Genomic DNA, 14,595 nt, shown 5'->3' with positions numbered 1-14,595 from the left:
ACTATACTTTCCTCCTTGAAGCGGAACCTTTATCTTGATAAAGCGTTTCCCTGTCGGATGCTTTTCAATGCAGCAACGGTGAGAGGTCAGTGAAACATGCCTGTGACATTGTAGGTTTTTAGTTTCACAGGTAACTTGTTAACTCTGTCAAATTATTAAAATGTACAGAAGGATAATTCTACTGGCAACAAGGAACAGAAGCGGGATAAGCCGTATTGCAGAGCACAGTATAAACATAACAAATCAACAAGAAACGAAAAGAATATCGGTGTCAACATGCCCTAACCGGCAAAGGATGCTCTATAACAAGGGGTAAGGGCATACTGTATTTTTTTTTTATTTTGTTTGTACTGTACACTAAGTGTAGAAGGTGTGTTTAAAAATGTAAGGACCTGCGATATGTAGAACAACACTTTCTGTAGGGGATGTCTTGCAATTAATTTGTCATGCAAACAGAACCTTGACACAGGATGTATTGGCTTGCAAGTCAGTCAGCAAGAGGGAAACTTATACTGTGCTTTTAAGGTTGACGAGAAGTAAGCGCATTGTGGTCCTAGTTAATACTAACATTCATGTGGCACGTGTTTAATATTACCAGTACTACTCTCATAATAATGTACACAACAAGCTTTTAGCCTTTATATTACAGACGGTGACAACATCATTTCACAGCTAAGGCACAATCCAGTTCCCTGAAAGTAAATCTGAGTAGTTAAGACTGTATTTTTCATAGTACAAGATGAGGTTCAAGTTATCTATCAGACAATTTCCCAAGCTATACTGCATCCTTCCTTTGATTGTTACCACTCAGAAGATGGAAGCTCTGTGCATCAAGTTCTATATCATCTGATTTAACAGTAGCTGTGTACTCTTTCCAATCCGGATTCCTCCCCAAGCTGAAGGAAGAGCTGCTCTTTCTGAGGGAAATGGTTGTGCTGACCAATACAATAGTACAAAAAAACAATAAAGTTTCATCAACAATTTAAACTTTTTTACAACTTCTCATAGCAAAGGCCTTTGTGGTGATACTGTATCTGATGAACAGTCAAAAGGAAGCCCTCAAAGAGAGCTTGCAGTGCCCCATTGACTGACTGACTTTAGCCCCAGAGGATAGTTCTTGCATGTACACAGCAGATATTTTTACTTTTGGAAACGTCATATCATTTCCAATAACGTGACACCTTCAGTAACACAAGTCACTAGTGCAAATCTTTTGAGTAAAAGGGCTGTCAATTGCATTTTTAGTTTTTGTCTGTAAACTGGAGGTGGGTGGGGTTTAATAGGATTTGGATGAGACTTTCAGGGTTACTTATCCAATCCAAGATGAAACCTAGGTCTGCTCTTCCTTTTGGTTAGATGAACAATAAAAATAAATCTGTCCAAATTCACGATTACTGTAAAAAAATATGATAAATCTGTCTGTTTTCATGATATTTAGTATTTGTTATTGGCAACTTCTCTTTTTTTCTTATTACAGAGTCTGTACTCCCAACAAGAGGCCGTTTAGCACAAGCACAACCATCTCCAAAGAGAATGAAGAGTCTTCCGCACCTAAAACTGGAGTGACGGAAGCCAAGGTGAAAGAGAAGGAGCCAAAGAAATCTGGAAAAGAGAACCTGTTAGATCTCCTGAGTGCAATGAAAGTAGACGTGACCACAAAGAAGAAATTCCAGGCTTTAAAATCTCAGAAGAGCAAGGAGCAACCAAGAGTTCACCCTGAATCCATGGAGAGTGCAACAAGCATGTTTCAGAAAGCTACCACAGAACAGCAGGCTCAGAAGTAAGCCGTCATCGGCAATGCGAGTTAAAGTAATTGTAGCTATCAAAATAATTTCATAAATGAGCTGTTTTGCACTTCCATTACCTGAATGTGGAGTTTTAAAGAAACATGTTATAAAAAAAAGATGATATTTGGTACTACTGAAGGTTAAAGGAAACTCTGTTTTAATGGCATATTATTGGATTATCTGTTTGCACTTCCTGGGTCGTGTCCCCTCAGCAGTGTCTTCTGGGTCAAAGCATGTTACTGACTGAAAGCATGTCAGTCATTAGGGGGAGCAGCTGATTGGTTATTGACAGGAAATGTCAGTGAAGGACTGTGTTTAATTTCACCCTCCAGTTAAAATGACGCAGGAAGTGCAAGACAGTTGCTTACAAAAAGGGATTTCTTTAAGTTATAGTAATACCAGATACAGATGTTTTAAAATGAAAATACATATTTACCAAAATATTAGGGTTTTTTTTCAGAGCTGCACATATAGAATGAATGGATGTGCATGCCAGATAAGATTTATGGAACTATTTTGTTAGCTACAATTACTTTAAAGGTATACAAATCAATTTTCCACTTTTGCTGCTTATTCGTTTATTATTAACATTTTCACTTGTCGAGGTGTGTGTTTTTCTAATTTTGATTCTTAAGGGTGAATTCGAAGTGTATTGTTCTGAAAGTACTAACTGTCTGTGTCTGTTTGAAATAGAGAGTCCCTGAGCCCAGAGCTCGTTGCCGCTGCCTCTGCGGTTGCTTCCTCCATGCCTTTGAAAAAGAGTCAGACGGAATCAGAGCTGCTGCAACAGCTACGGAAACACGAGTCGGACACTGAGGTCCATAAAAAAGGAGAAACTAACAACATTGGGTAAGGCTGGCTTCTCATGCTAGAGTTTTTCTGACTAGTACTACTACATGTTTCAGTCATGCCTAATTCATCGTTCTGCAGCAGAGGTCAGATGCACAACACAAGCCAGTAAACAACACAGCAGCTCTATTAAACAGTAGAACTTGATGAGCGGTGTTAAATGTCCTGAGCCGAAGGTGAGATGCATTCAGCATGACTAGACGGGCCTTACCAGACGGCACAGCCCTCCTATGAGGGTTCTATTGCTGTTAGAAAATTGATATGTTTAAAAAAAATAAAAATAAACATGTAAAATGTTTGTTTTATTTTTTTGTGATTTTAATTTCCTCGATATTCCACGAGTAATGTGATTTACTCAGAATCCATCTGTGGTTTGGTAGCCTTCAGGCTTCATTATTCCAGCGGTGGACTATGACGCTTCGTGGGTATTTCCAATAGCCTAAATAATACCTCAATACTAAATAAAAATCTTCTACTTACATGGAGCTGTTCTTCAGTTCAGGTACAAAAGGGAACATGGCTTGTGAACTGCTTGTAAAATAATAAAAGCACTGGTACCTTTTATTATTTGAGTGCAGGCTTGTGTATTTGTGTTAGCTAGTATTTAAGTTACTGTGAAGTCCTAAAATGTATTGGCTAAATAAGAGTCAATAACACTGGAAGTAAGCTCATTGTGGTCCTAGTGAATACTAACATTCATGTGACAAATGGGGAAGTGGGGCTTTAAAAACAAAAGAAAGTTTTAGTAATTCAAAATATCTAGAAGTTTATACATGTGTTAATGCTGTTTGTTCAGTAACTTGTTCATAAAGTTTATTCAAAGCCTCCTTCCTGGCTTTGTTAGAGTCCAACAGAGCATATCCTGTGGTGTTACTGTGATATGCCCTACTTTGTTAATTGTCTCAATAGAACCGAGTACCTGTTATTAAATTGCATTAGGTTAATTACGCTTACTGTGGAAGGCTAGCATCTAATGGATCTCATAAAAATGAACATGCTGTACTTTCCTTTCAAGGTCTGTTATAAGTGCTTCTGGTTTTGCAGCTCCTTTCGTATGGATAACTATTTTTAGCCAGTGCTGCAACAGACTAATGCTTACAAAATGAATTCTGGCACAGTAAACACTTCAAGGGTTAATCATTTTTGACCAGTATAATATAAAAATCTTGGATCTGAAATCCAGCCTCTCTTATGATTTATCCTAAAGCACATACAAAGGTGCGTGTTACAAAAGGAGCACACATTTGCATGCTTTTGTAGAAATACACCTAGCAAACAGAGAAATGCTGAAAAATGTACACACTTGTCTTTAACATGATTAAATGGTTTTGCTTTCATAACATTCATAATGTCAGCAGTATATAAAATATGGTTCAGTCTCCATGCCCATCCAATTATGGTTAAGGGTATTCTTTTCTTTGAGACAGTTAAACAAGTGAAACTTAAGCTTATCTAAAACCAAGGTTTTCAGAGGTAAAACTACTGCATTAATCCACTGTGACAACATCAGAGCTGGAATTTAGAGAACTACTATTATTCCATTAGGGCCCAAAGCTACTGAACATGCAAGCAGCTGCTAATGTGAAGAGGACAGTGAAGAGCTAAATGGGGGGGGGGGGGGGGGGGGGGGGGGGGGATACTGAAAGGAATTTTTTGCAGAGAAGTAGTGCAGTTACAATATTCTGTCACCAGGTGGCAAACATTTTCAGAATTCTTTTTACCAGAGCTGTTCTGATGTTACCACTCTGTTCAATGTACTTAATGTGGAACACAATGCTTGTATTCAGGTTCCAGTGAAACTCTTAAGCTGCATGGGAAGTACAGTATTTTAATGCAGCTGGAGTACTCTGGAGTCATGAGTTTTTATTCAATTGTAGGCCAGTTGGATTTTATTCAGAGTAACCTAACAATATCCTTTCTATAATGATCCCCTGATAGAATGGATTTGGCTTCCACATAAATCCTTAATTCTTGTTCGCAGGTTCAGTGACAAACAGTAATTGGTGTCATATGAGTACAATTGCTTTAAACCCTGGTGCCAGCTGTGTAGGGTTTCCTTCATGAAAACGGAATGAGGATGCTGCCAGACATCTGTTTTCCCTTGCCATGTGATTTCTAATATTTCTCGAGCCCTGAGCATACTGGTGCAAAGCTGTGGGGGGATTCAAAGAGATCTTAGAGCAGACACAGTACCAGCACTGCTGACTTGCAGGTGTTCCCAATACTGATTGACCAAGCAGATTTCAGAAGTTCAAACACATCTAGTAAATGGCCATCAGTGTATTTTAAACACTTTTACAACAACATATTAAATTCTGATTGCAATTAAAAAATGCATTGGCCTTCAATAGATTTCTATCAACGTTACTGTAAGAAAAAAAAATAAAAAGTTTAGTTGGTTTGGGGGCACAAACTTACCCCAGCGTGAAACCGCTTGCCACTGTTTCACTTGCTTCCCAAGTAGGCATGCTTCTGCTACTCCTGTCCGTATGAAGTTGTGCATTATATTTGTTACACAGTAGCTTTGGAAGGGGGATGCCTTTTTGCCAAATATTTTTTAATCTTGTATTTCAACATTAAAAATAATAACCACATCTCCACAAAGCTATGTGGATGCATCTTTCTATCCAACCGTTTAGTGCATTTCCATTCATTTTGTAGATCTCAAAGGGTTTTAAAGCAAACATTCATTTTGATTATTTTTGAATATTATGAAGCAATATCACTGAGTGCAGCTTGCATGGTAAAACTTAAAAGAAAGTCAAGTTGTTGTTAAGTCTTAGTGATGGTGTTTTTTTTTTTAATTTTCAGTAACATCATTGCTGACATGAAGGTAGGCAAGCACCCCAATGCTAGATCGCCTAACAGACCGGCCAATCAGATTCGCTTTGATGACGATGGCCGTGGCTATACTCACGACAGAGGAGTTGTGAATGAGTTTGATGCAGTCAGGAGGAGGTAAGAAACTGATCGGAAGCTTGTTTTGGCGTGTTCAAGTTTGATGTCTAATACTGTGTTTGAAGTTTAGTTTTAAATCATAATTTAGATTTGAGGACCACGTGTACCTCTTCGTAGATTTGCAAGCCTCCTGGATTGAGGCAGCTTTCTTATTCTATTGAAATTACTCAAATATTATTTTAATAAGTCTATTGCTCTTCAGTTCTAGTGGCTGCTATGTAATGCAGGGTAGATCAGCCAAAGTATCTTTATATAAATAAGTGCAGCTACATGAATGGGAGATCACAAGATAGTGCTGATCTTCCCTACGTTATCAATGGCAGGCAGTTAAAACTGAAGAGCTTCTGAACTCAAGCGAAAGCACCCAAACACAGACTTAAAAACACAGGATATGAGTTCTTGGAATAAGAACCACTCAGAATAATGATAAAAATGTCAGTAGACAGGAAAAAATAAGAATTAAAACTGAAGCTACTTGCTCTTTAAGAACAAAAATATAAAGATAAAATGGATTAAACATATACCAGTACTGAGTGTAAGTGGCATTTAATTGAAGTTTTATTGTCACATTTCCAAAAACAGCTAGAAATAAAATGCTATTGACACTTCTAGTTGTTTTGCACCAATCTGAAATTCATGATCCTCCTCTCGTTCTCAAGTTTATGTTTTAGTGCCTACCTTGATTTGATTAGACATGAAATCAAATGTTATATTCACCTTTTTCCAGGAAAAGTTTGTTCACTGGCAAGAGACTGAATATTTTTCCATCCACAACGGACACAACAGAAACAGAACCCAAAGAAGGTTTGTACAAAATGTTGAAGAAACACAAAGCTAATAGTACATTTAACACAAAGCTAATAGTACATTTAACAGTTGCTTAAATGCATGTAATCACAACCACAGTGACAACCACTTATGTTTTGAAGTACAGTACTGCTTTCTAACTTTGATCTAAAAGTGATCTTTATTTTTTTTGGTTGTCATTTATTGTAGAAAATGTTCTATACTGAATATTCCCAGTAAATTACCTTTCATGTCAGTGACTGTTGTATAACACCTGCCAATTTGTGAGAGAAAAGAAACTCAGTGCCATGGGATTACCTGATATTTATTTTAGAGGCTTACTTTGTATATATTTTATATATTTTTATGTATAAAAAAAAAGCCTAATTTCAATGTGCATTTTTGTTACAAGTTTAAATTTATTTTTCTATCTGATCTGTGTCAACCACATTTTTTAATGTGAAGTCTGGCTGCATGCACCACTGCTCAGTTCCATTGTCCCTGTTGTTTAGACACTTTGCCCCATGCAGTACTACAGATTGGGTTATTGATTGTAACTCGCTTGGTTATCCTTCCAACCTAACTAGGTTTTTTGGTTCCCTGATGAACTTAATGCTCCAAAGCTAAAACAAAACCATTAAAGCAACTAATGTTAATGTGTGGAATACAAATAAATAAATCTAATGCTGTTTGAGAATCTGTTTCACAGCTTGTGTGGAGAACAACAACATTTATTTCACAATTATTTTAAAAGCACAATGAACCTTATACCATCTACATCTATCATTACTTAAATTAACAGGTTTACTTAAAACCATTACATTTCTAAATTTCAGTCCCCTCTGAAACTGATTTTCTATAGAGGTTTTTGTTTAATTTTCTAACTCGCATTTGAAATAGAGGGGGCTGACATTACAATTGCACACCCCTAATGGTCATTTGTAAAACCCCCTCACTTTAGAAATGAAGCTTTTTTTCAGTGGTTAGTTGGCATGGTAAACTAAAGAGAAAAATAAATAATAAATAAATAGAGAATACACGTACACCTGGATATTAAACAGGTAAGTAATGACACAAAAACAATTTAGATGGTATTATTTAAAAAAAAAACACACTTGCAGAGATTTGTACAGTATATACTTTTGTTCTTTTATAAAGGGGAGGTGATTCTCACCAGAGCTGATACTGTTCTATGAAATGTATTTCTTTTCATTTGCTAGTTTGTGATCTGTGTTCTGTTGTTAATTTATTAGTATCCGTTCCCTCCCTGTGGGACATTGAGCTGGCTGGTCAGATTGCAGCTGTTATCAAACACCTGCCCCGGAATGGATTTGAGGAAATGATCCAGTGGACAAAGGATGGAAAACTCTGGCAATATCCCATTAACAACGAGGCTGGTAAGGATTTTAGTGGAGGACTGGAACTCTTCTGTTCCTGTACAGGAAAACAGATTTGTGCATTCTGTGACTTAGTCTGAAAAGCAGTGGCACACACGTCAAAAAGTAGAAACGTTTAGAAATTGCATTCTAAATTATTAGAAGTCTGACAGTATCAGTCTAATGTTCTAATCCAGTCATGGGTTTTTATAATTAAGCATACGACATAGGTGCCATTGAACTGATCCAATCAGTGGAGGCTCCTCAGAGGAGGCGAGGGAGGCAGTGCCACCTATCTATCTATCTTTAATCATATCCTGATGTAACTATCACTATTATCTGCTGTATTATTGAATTGTGGTTTGTCACACTTATACTTTGCTTGAACAAAAGTTATTGTATTTCTTGCTCTTATTGTATTACTTGTATTGTAACACTTGAAATGTATTTGCTTACGATTGTAAGTCGCCCTGGATAAGGGCGTCTGCTAAGAAATAAATAATAATAATAATAATATCTATCTATCTCTCTCGTAAACAAAAGGCAGAAACAAACTCCCCTACTCACCAAACAGTGCCATCTACTGCACAATCTGTCCAACTGTGTAACCAGCCATTTAATTAAGAAAACTGTACATTCCCTGGTACAGTCAACTTCATGAGACAAATACTGAAAATATTCTGATAATTGAATTTATTTGAATTTATTTAATTTATTATTAAAAATAATTTGTATCTATTAAATTCATTGGAACTATTACATTTATTGGAACTATTTTTCCTAGTTTAGTAATATATTTATGAAAAAATAAACCTATATTCATTTTTAAATAACTGTCTATCTTTTTATTTCTAAAAGACTAGTAACCCATTTTATAAGTGTAATAAGACACTCCAGGGTGTTGGTTGTGCTAGAATAACTGCACTTCCAGGGGCTAAAGCTTACTTATGGTTTGACATTTTAATCTAAAGTCCACATTCCTATATTGACAGCAATTCTGGCTGCTCAGAGAAGCCCAGAGAGGTTTTTTCATCCATCATTAACTCCTACCTGCTTTTAAACACAGTACAATGGCAGTGCTGTATGTTAAGCTTAGTTCACATATATTGGACAGTAAACACTAAACAAATACACAATTGGTCCAAATTAATTTCATTATCCACCACAACCAGCCAACCAATAGAACAGGACATTTCAGAGCGGTTGGTATGACGGAGTGAATTGGCTGAACGGGGATGCAGCTAATAACCATCTTGCTGGCCCTGTTTACTTTTCAGTAACTGAGAATTTGCCCACATGGACAAAGTATGGCTCCTTTTTTTGCATGACAGATTGATGAAACAATGGGGTTGTAGTTGTGCCTCTTCTGACTTAACAACTTTGCCCTCTGGCTTTTTTTTGTGCCTCCCCGTTTTTATGTTTACAATTATTGCTATGTTTACGTGATTGTACATTTAGTCTAACAAAACTAACAAAACACACATAAACAAGAAAGCTAAGCTATGTGCCCTTTAAAATAATGTTGGTGAGCTTTATTAATTACAACTTAGTGTGAAAAGATGTTTAGTACACAAAATGTGTCTCTTATATTACAGTATGTATACCAGTAGCTTGTTTCTGTGTTTGAAAGCCCCCTACAATGATGATTCTTTTGTTTTAATTCCAGGTCTTGAGGAAGAATCAGATGTCGCATTTCATGAACATGTATTTTTAGATAGTCATCTGGAAGACTTCCCAAAGCAAGGACCAGTTCGCCATTTCATGGAACTTGTCATCAACGGGTTGTCTAAAAACCCCTATCTAACCGTCAAGCAAAAGATGGAGCATATAGAATGGTTCCGTGAGTACTTCCAGCAGAAGGAGGAGGTTCTGAAGGAGAGTGAAGCGTACTGAGTAGACCTGGAGATCAGGGGGTCACAAACCAGCTAAATGTAACGCTCCTTCTACGCTGTACATAAGCATCGCTATTGCATTGGAAAACCTGGGAGTCCAGGTCTATCCCATCACCCCAAATCATGTTAAATTGCTTTGATCCTAGACCAAGTAAGTCAATATGGGCTTGTGTTGAAATTTGGTATCTTGTGCAAGACAGGAACGGGATGATCCCCATGTAAAGAGATGTACAGAATTTTGCAGCAATGTCATAAACATTAAAAAAAAAATGTATTGAATGATTTAATTGAACAGTGTTTTGTTCATGTGACAATTTCACCCTGCAAATACATGTAGCATGATAACTTACATGATCCGATAAGCAGATTCCTGGATTTTTATAAATTACAGTTTGCAACACACAAAAAAAGTTTGAAAACTACTACATAAAAAAACTATAATGCAATACACAACAGCATTTTAAGCTTTTGCTTGGTTGGATGTGTTTTTTTTATATGAAAAAATCTGTCTGATAACAAGTAACCTCTCTAAAAACTAAATGAAAAAGTGTAACAGATACACTTGTTTGTACCTTCACAAAACTCAATGTGACTGCATGAAAATGAATAAATAACATACCTGCTTGATGTATTAGCCTGATGCACATTTAATAAAAGCTCTGCCCTTTTAGAAAGTCTTGGTTTCGTGATTTACCACGAGATAAAGCACAAGTGATGTATAAAAATAGTTTATTGTGCAGTACTTACCCCCCGTTTATTGAGGGTGTAATGTACGCTGCATCTTTTAATTGTACCATGAAAGGGTTTTCTGATAAAACCTTGTTAGTCATGTCTCATTAGCCTCAACTGTTTTTATGGATAATACTTGAGCATCATTGCATAACATCCCTAACCTGAATATCATGCATATTTCACTGTTATACAATATCAATGTTGCTGCTTTCTGAAAAGCAAAAAACATGACAAGAATGTAATAATTTTGAAAATGTAAAACTAAATTCTACATTAACAGTGATGAAGGGCATTTAAATTAAAATTAGGAAAAAAATATTAGCACGGCACCTGCATCTTAACTTTTTACAGAATGTTGTTTAAAAGTTTATTTTTTATGGAAATTTAACAAAAATTGTCTTTGGCTGTTTAAAAAAAAAAAAAAAAAAATTTTTTTTTTTTTTTTTTTTTGTAGTCATAAAAACAGACTTCAAAGATGCCAGTTAGCTTGGCTAGGCACCATATAAGATTCCCCTCACAGCTTTGCACACACACACAACCTTTACATTCCCGTTCCCTTCTGAGATTCTGTCAAGCTACCACTTAAGCTGAATTGAGTGGTGGAGTGTTTGTTTAAAAAAAATAAAATAAATGTCCACGTGACTATTCAGGCTGTCGTTGACTGTAGTTTTAGTTAACGGTTTGTCCAGTTTGTATTTTTCATACACCAGATGAAGAATCTAGCCCAGAATCTAAATGATATTGAAACACGCCTTTGGATTGAAAAACAGCATGCTCATTATAGTTGAGGCTTACAGTGGGTGTTTCATCCGAGTATGTGAATCAGATGTTCCACAAGAAAAGAGGCTTACTAATACAGTTTGTTGTCAAGAACTAGTACTAAGGGGTTTTGTAATACACAGCTGTCATCCCTGAGTGGGTGAGCTGGGAGTAAGCAGCTTTATCAAACTTAAAGATGTTCAGATATGGAAATTACCTGTTGGGGTGTTTGGATTCTCCCAAGATGATTCTGATCTTGCTAAATTGTTTGAAGTACTACTAAAACCATTCCCACTGACAAGCTGTAAAAACATGAATTAGAATGCATTACAAAATGGCAATAAGATTCAGACCTACCACATGGTGTCAGTAAGGTGTTTGGTTTGGGCTGCAGCTGAAACACATACAGTGTGTCAGTTGAAAGAAAGTCATCACGTCGAAGCAGCAGAAGCTATTACATACATGTGCTTTAAGTCCGTATACAGAAATATTTAAACTATAGGGTACATGGAGTAAAAAAACACAATTGTTTGATTCAAAACTCTGTGATGTCCATAGCCTAACATGAAGAGGTCTCGCATAAGCAAGTCGTGCAGATATCCTGGAGCAGTCCCATGGAGCGACTTGTACATGAGGAGCATGATCTTAAAGTCCACCCTGTATCGTATAGGGAGCCAATGTAATTTAAAAAGCACAGGTGTAATATGTTCCTGAGATGCAGTATGGGTTAAAACAAGAGCAGCAGAATTCTGCACATATTACAACTTGTTTAAAACTCTCATGCAGACTCCAGATAGAAGTGCATTACAATAATCAAGCCTAGTAGTAATACAAGAGTGAATCACTTTTTCAGCATCAGAGTGAGATAAAAGGGGCCATATCCGTGCAATATTATGGCGATGGAAGGACACCCTAGTGACATTTTAAATATAGGCTTCAAAGGTCAGAGTGGAATAAAAGATAACGCCCAGGTTACATAATACAGTAGAAGCAGATACATTTATATGATCAATATCCAAATAAAATTTACCAATTCTGTGAACCAGGGACTGGGAGCCGATTCAAATAATCTCTGTTTTATCACAATTTAAATTAAGAAAACTCTGTTGCATCCAAATTTTTATATCACACAAACAGCTGATTAATAAAGAAGTAGCAGTGCTTGTGTTTCGTGCACAAATATAACTGTGTATCATCAGCATAAAAATGATACCTGAGGCCAAAACGTCTGATAACACTATGTTACACAATTTTTGTTCCTGGGTAGTAAGTGTTATTTCCTAATTGCTTATGCCTCAAAAGTATAGAAAATGGCTATTATTCCCCACAAACTTTGCTTTTGTGACCAGGACAGTGATATTTTGAAATTTACCTATTTCCAATGAGAAAACGAGCAAATTTGTGTCTTCATTCACATAAAGTCAGAAAAAAACAACATATGAATCCAAATTAACATGTATTTATACTAAAGTAATGCAAAAATGACTACAAAAGATTTAGAAGTAAGTAGTTTTTCGAGATTTACGATTATACTGTAAATCACTTTCACGAATCAGCCCCCAAATGTAGTCTCCCATCATGTTCTCGTTATACTGTCCTTGATAGCAGCGTTCAAAGTCCAATATATCCTGGTGGAAGCACTTGCCTTGCTCCTCCGAGTACGCTCCCATGTTCTCCTTGAATTTATCAAGATGAGCATCAAGGATATGGACTTTGAGGGACATCCTACAGACCATTGTGCAGTAGTTCTTCACCAGAGTCTCAACCAGCGCCACATAGTTTTCGGCCTTGTGATTGCCCAGGAAGCCCCGAACCACTGCGACAAAGCTGTTCCAAGCCGCTTTCTCCTTACTAGTGAGCTTCTCGGGGAATTCATTGCACTCCAGGATCTTCTTTATCTGTGGTCCGACGAAGACACCGGCTTTGACCTTTGCCTCAGACAGCTTAGGGAAGAAGTCTTGAAGGTACTTGAAGGCTGTCACCTCCTTATCTAGAGCTCTGACAAATTGTTTCATAAGGCCCAATTTGATGTGCAGTGGTGGCATCAGCACCTTCCGGGGGTCCGCCAGTGGCTCCCACTTGACGTTGTTCCTCCCCACAGAGAACTCGGTCCGCTGTGGCCAGTCCCGCCTGTGGTAGTGTGCCTTGGTGTCCCTGCTGTCCCAAAGGCAAAGATAGCAGGGAAACTTGGTAAAACCGCCTTGGAGACCCATCAGGAATGCCACCATTTTGAAGTCTCCTATGACCTTGATGCCATCTCAGAAAAATGCAGATATGTATCCACTTAGGCAACTGGAACTAAACTGAACTGGTGGGCTTAAGGCCCCTGTATTTATACTACTATTTATATTACTGGAAAGCTCTAGAAAGTTCTAGAAGTTACTCCAAGTTTACTCAGCACTGAATCTATCTGGAATGTTCTGGAAAATAGGTAAATTTCAAAATACCACTGTCCTGGTCACAAAAGCAAAGTTTGTGGGGAATAATAGCCATTTTCTATACTTTTGAGGCATAAGCAATTAGGAAATAACACTTACTACCCAGGAACCAAAAAATAAATAAAAATTTGTTACACGGTGTAATCTGACCAAGTGGTAACAGTGGAAAAGTAGGGGACCTAAGAGAGAGCCCCGTGGGACACCCTGAATGACTTGAGAAATATCTGATTTAAAGTTTTTAAACGTTACAAAATGTTGTCTATTAGACAAATAGGACTTAAACCAGCAAAGAACGGTGTCAGTAAAAGCAAGTAATTTATCCATATGTCAATCAAAATATTGTGGCTGACTGTGTCGAAGTCTGCACTTAGGTCTAATAAAAGAAGAATGTTAAGGGTCCCTGTGTCTGCAGTCATGAACAGGTCATTGGCTAATCTTACCAAGGCTGTTTCAGTGCTATGCCTAGCTCTAAAACCAGATTGAAAAGGTTCAAGTAACTCATTAGTCAGCAAATAATTTTGAAGCTGAGACAAAACTACTCTTTCAAGTATCTTAGATAAGAAAGGTAGATTAGAAATAGGTCGGTAGTTGTTTAGTATATCAGGGTCAAGACTAGGCTTTTTTAAAACTGGCGTAATAGCAGCATTCTTCAACACTGATGGAACAGAACCAGATACCAAGGAGTCATTGATTAATGTGGTAACAAAAGGACCTAGAGCTGGAAAACAGGCCTTAATTAAAGTAGTGGGAATGGGATCCAAAAGGCAGGTAGTGGGTTTCATTTTACCGACAAGTTTAGAAATATAGGAGGTATCGACAATAGAAAAGTGAGATAGCCTAGACACCGGTGAAGCAGGAGATGACACAAGAGTAAAGTCAGGGCAAGGAGAAGACAGTAGCTGGTTATTGATGTTATCAATCTTATTCTGAAAGAACTGTAAGTATATATTGCACTGGTCAATAGATGCTGAGGATACAGTGTTGTGAACAGGGTGTAACAGCTTATTAAAGAGAGCTT

General features: G+C 37.2%; 1 protein-coding gene across 1 annotated transcript; it reads left to right on the top strand.

Annotated features, from left to right (window-relative positions):
* Positions 1–37: 37 nt before the first annotated feature.
* LOC131738062 (small ribosomal subunit protein mS31-like) lies at positions 38–10,322 on the top strand. Its single transcript, XM_059031261.1, has 7 exons — positions 38–312; positions 1,478–1,780; positions 2,481–2,636; positions 5,448–5,594; positions 6,322–6,398; positions 7,634–7,777; positions 9,423–10,322. The coding sequence occupies exons 1-7, from the start codon at positions 161–163 to the stop codon at positions 9,647–9,649; spliced, it is 1,206 nt and encodes a 401-aa protein (XP_058887244.1). The 5' UTR covers positions 38–160; the 3' UTR covers positions 9,650–10,322.
* The last annotated feature ends 4,273 nt before the right edge of the window (positions 10,323–14,595 follow it).

The sequence above is a fragment of the Acipenser ruthenus genome, chromosome 9 (genome assembly GCF_902713425.1).
Source record: "Acipenser ruthenus chromosome 9, fAciRut3.2 maternal haplotype, whole genome shotgun sequence".
Taxonomy (NCBI): domain Eukaryota; kingdom Metazoa; phylum Chordata; class Actinopteri; order Acipenseriformes; family Acipenseridae; genus Acipenser; species Acipenser ruthenus.
This window is presented reverse-complemented; position numbering and strand designations above follow the sequence as displayed.

Excerpts from the sequence above, each read along its gene's own strand:
- LOC131738062 (XM_059031261.1), top strand. The coding sequence starts at position 161 with ATGTACAGAAGGATAATTCTACTGGCAACAAGGAACAGAAGCGGGATA. Across the intron at positions 5,595-6,321 it reads TTTGATGCAGTCAGGAGGAG|GAAAAGTTTGTTCACTGGCA; the intron begins GTAAGAAACTGA and ends ACCTTTTTCCAG. Across the intron at positions 6,399-7,633 it reads AGAAACAGAACCCAAAGAAG|TATCCGTTCCCTCCCTGTGG; the intron begins GTTTGTACAAAA and ends TTAATTTATTAG.